The 4,603-nt window shown below is 37.7% G+C and overlaps 1 protein-coding gene across 1 annotated transcript; it reads right to left on the bottom strand.

Annotated features, from left to right (window-relative positions):
* Nucleotides 1-2,834: 2,834 nt before the first annotated feature.
* Nucleotides 2,835-3,500, bottom strand: LOC110695804 (acidic leucine-rich nuclear phosphoprotein 32 family member B-like). Its single transcript, XM_021873034.1, has 3 exons — nucleotides 3,356-3,500; nucleotides 3,167-3,268; nucleotides 2,835-3,052 (listed from the first exon to the last, which is right to left on the bottom strand). Exons 1-3 carry the CDS (start codon nucleotides 3,498-3,500, stop codon nucleotides 2,835-2,837), a joined length of 465 nt encoding a protein of 154 aa, XP_021728726.1.
* Nucleotides 3,501-4,603: the final 1,103 nt, after the last annotated feature.

Raw genomic sequence — 4,603 nt, 5'->3', positions numbered from 1 at the left:
GCATCCAATTTGAAATCGCCATCTCACGTAACTTCCTACTGCACTTGACTATCCCTGCAAATCTAATGTTGTTGATAGTGTTCTCCAAAAGCTTAACACCCCTTTCTTCTTCTCTGGTGTATATGTATATGAGGCTTACTACATATGCTGCCACTGAATTCTGCAACTCCGTTGCTCTTTCTAACATCGTCAAACCTTCGTCTAGCACCAGGGTATTGAAGAATTGTCACTACGGTAAAGAGAAATGCTAAAAACGGTAACTAGAAGTCGACAACCTAAATTCTAACGAATAAAATTCACAATAAATGAGAAAGAAGACGTACAAATCCAAACTCAAGCAGAGCTTCAGGATGTTCATTCTCTATGCACTTCATGAAGAACTTCTCCGCCGCTTGTCGGTGTGGCCACGACAATCGTGTTGTAATCCAACGGAGGTGAATTTGTTGAAGGACCCCTTTTTCTTCGGCTATCCGTCGCAGTCTTTTACAACTATTATCAAGTTATACGACAGAAATTAGATTATTACATTCTCTGTGTATGTGATGAGAAACAGAGTGCATGTTGCAAGTATAAGCCTACCTTAATTTTCACCGAAATAAATCAGCAGGAGATGACTTAGCAACGAAACTTAGAATGGTCGCCAACACTTCTGACGGAAGGATGTCAACCATAGAAGTTGTAAATTTTTGCCTATTCGCTTCTACATCCATTTTTGATTTTCTTTTCTACATCCATTTTTGATTTTCTTAGACAGGAAGATCGCTTTGTTCGAATAGAAGGAAGTTAAAGTTTTTGGAAAAAGTGTTTGACACATAAATAGACTTCAAAGTAACGGTTCACCTTCATGCATGGGAGTGAATGTAGTGGTTTGGGAGTTGTGATGATGATGGTGGTTAATAGAATTAGTGGGGATGATTTGTAAACCGGCAAGGATTTCTTGGAAACTGCCAATTAGAAGTTATGCATGCATACATTAATTAATGGTACATATCTTACTCAATAAAAGTACCAATAAATGTACCACTATACCAAGATTTCTAGATGGACAGGGTAAGTTATTGTCCTTTAAAAACAGAAATATTGAATGAATAGATCGCAAATTATGAGATTTAACTATTTCTTTTTCCTCTTTTTCCCTGTGGGAAGATATTGATAACGGGGAAAATGGTGTCATCATTTGCGCTTACAAATTCGTTTTGTGCTTGTACCCCAAAAAATCATTTTTGCTCGAATCATTAACAGAAAGAATCAAATGATTCTGGTGATACATTCGAGTAAAGAAACGTATTACAATTAGTTAACTACATTTCTTGTCACCCCGATAAAATTGCTTTATTTAAACTCTAATCATATGCAATTAACCACTGGAAATAGAAATGGGTTATACCTCTTTTGGACGGTACAAATGACAATGAATACTAATAACTGTTACTAATAACTAAGTCGTCATAGTACACTAGAACCTTAGTGATTTGTAATTTAGGACGTCTAGATATTTACGATGAACAGAGCACTGTTGGGAACTTTTCAAAAGCAGTGAGCGAGTTCACTCCCATTTTATGCCGTACCACCTACATGTACCAACAGTAGAGTTCGCTTAGAGACTAAATCTTATTCCTTCAATTCTGTCTTTGAATCGATGTAGGTTGTTAAACCATTTTACCAATCGAACGTGTCAAATTTGAGGTACGCCTTGTTATTTGATCTAGGGTACCAGTAAGACAACATAGATACCACTGTATTCAAGGTGGTAAAAATCCACTTAGAGAATGAACCACTATAAAAGGAAGTGGATTATTAATAACCAGGGTGGTACAAATACCTGCGGCGTAGGAGAACGTTTACATCACCGAACTAGTCAAGTTACTAATAACTAATTACTAGTCAAGTTTCTAATAACTAAGTCGTCATGGTACACTTCGGTGATTTGTAATGATTTGTAATTAAGGACGCCTGGTTATATACGAAGTACACTTGGGTGATTTATAATAATTTGTAATGCAGGACGTTCGGATATTTACGATCACCGTATAGCACTGTTGTTGGGAACTCTTCAACGGCAGTGAGCGGGTCCAGTCCCATTTTATTCCGTAACACCTACATGTACCAACAGTAGAGTTCTCGTAGTGACTAAATCTTATTCCTTCAATTATGTCTTTGAATCGATGTAGGTTGTTAAGCCATTTTACCAATCGAACGTGTCATACGCCTTGTTATTTGATCTAGGGTACCACTAAGACAACTTAGGTACCATTGAAGTGTAGGTGGTACAAAGACACTTACAGAATGAACCACTAGAAAAGGAAATGGATTATTAATAACCAGGGTGGTACAAATACCTGCGGCGTAGGAGAAAGTTTTCGTCATAGGAGGACGTTTACATCACCCAACTAGTCAACTTACTAATAACTTATTACTAGTCAAGTTACTAACAACTAATTCGTCATAGTACACTAGAATCTTAGTGATTTGTAATTCAGGGTACCACTCAGACAACTTAGGTATCACTGTAGTCTAGTGTCAACAGGTAGGTATCTTTGAAGATTCTGCCAAAGCCTTGGGTCTGAAAACACTTAGTGTCTTCATTTAGGTCCAATGTAATATCTTCCACGGTCTAATCAACAAAATTAACATAAATCATGGATCCAAATACTCCTAAAATACCAAAGCGCCAAACAAAATGCTAACACAAAAGAAACAACCAAAAAATCACTTAATTATCCTACATCATGAAAATAGTCTTCTAAATCCCCCTAATCACCCACTGAACTTAACCTTTACCTTTAACTTAAACATATTGTGTAGATTACACAACTAAACATAAACAAACCAAGCTAATCCCAAGGATCGTAAAAGCTGGTAGGACTGGGCCGCCTGTAAGCATCTGAATCGGCTGAGCCGCTGTCGTCATCATAAGCGGGATACTCACCTCCACCATCATCAGAGCCAGAAGACCAGCGCCCTCCATGACCAGTTTCAGAATCATCTTCTTCATCATCTTCAGCACCTACACCCTCGTCCTCATCCCCATGTTCATCATCTTCATCTTCATCTTCTGCATCTTCGTCATCCTCATCATCTTCATCGTCATCGTCCTCATCATCTTCATCCTCATCATCAGCATTCCCCTCTTGTTTTTGGTCCTCCATCTCCTCATCACCATTACCATCATCAGCACCACAAACAGCCACAGCACCACCCCTGTCCTCCTCGATAATCCTGTCAACAGGTTGGTCATTTCCAACAGCCGTGTCATTTCCGGCATAACCTGGCATTGAACGGATTGTGTGAATTTCCCTCTGAAGGCGTGCAATTCGCTATTCCTGGAGCTGGTGCAAACGGGCCGACAAAACACTCGCTTCTTCTAGCTTTGCCGTATGTAATGCTCTAATCTTAGCTACTTCTTCTATCTTTATCTTCTCCTCTGCATTGATTTCGTCCAACTCTGAGTACAACTTTTCAAGATGCCCTTTTACCTCAGTCACGTCCCAGTCAGCCATGGTAGCTTCTCTGACAACTAGAGACAAAATTGAAAGGGTAAATCCATGTTTCTAAATTGGTACGAAACAGGGGGTTTTTGTACCATCATGACTAATGTGGTACAATAATCTCATCCATTTATTGTAACACTATGAACAATTTCATATCATTGTGACTTTAGTGGTACAAAAATCGCCCAAATAAATTTACAAAAATCATAAACCCGACATTAATGGTTTAAAAATTAGGCATAAAGGAAACTACCAATAACACCACGAAGTACCAAAAAAAAAATCACATTATTACAGAGAAAAAGCAGGAAACATAATTAAAGAGTCTTAAACCAGTAAACGACTATTAAGAAATAGGAACATAAATTGGAGCATAATTCACTTGGCGTGGTTTTTTTGAGGTTTTCAAGACGGTTTTGAAGGGGAATGAACAGGTGTTTTACTCTTCGAACGAAGTATGGAAGTAAAATGAATACGGTGATGAACTAGAGTAATTATAGGTTCCAATTCTCGAGGGGAGGTAATGATGGCGTTTCATTTAAGAATTTTAATTATACAATTTAACTTTTTTTTTTATTGGGAAACCTTACCAATTTCTAATTGTATCAATATGGGTGGGGTAGTTATGTGTAACCCCCGGAAGTGCCTCGATGATGTTTGCAAATCGTTGTTCTAATTCATACAACCTGGATCATAATGAAAATCAAATTAAACCTTTCATTGTTCATATTCAAACAACAAGGATCATAATGAAAATCCCAATTAAACATTACATCAAGGATCATAATGAAAGTCGTAATTAAACTTTCAATCAACTAGCTCATGATTTTCAGCTGATGGTGTTAGGTTGTTGGTGAAACATCAATCAACTAGCTATTACCCATACGCTATCAACCTTTGCACAAATGATCGTATTACTATCTACTTCAGCAGTCGGGTATGTGGTAGTTGAAGTAGTGAACCGTTCATGTATTACTATCTACTTCAGCATCGAAAACCAAATGTTACTGTTCTTCTCACAATGATCGTATTGTGCCATTCATTGCTTCTTTGGATAATTACATAGTGCAAGTTGATCGAAGTTCCGATGCTCTATTCATTGCTCTAGTAGT

This window comes from Chenopodium quinoa, unplaced genomic scaffold (genome assembly GCF_001683475.1).
Source record: "Chenopodium quinoa cultivar QQ74 unplaced genomic scaffold, ASM168347v1, whole genome shotgun sequence".
NCBI classification, from domain to species: Eukaryota; Viridiplantae; Streptophyta; class Magnoliopsida; order Caryophyllales; family Amaranthaceae; genus Chenopodium; species Chenopodium quinoa.
Note: the sequence above shows the minus strand (reverse complement) of the source record. Positions and strands in the feature narration are given on the sequence as shown.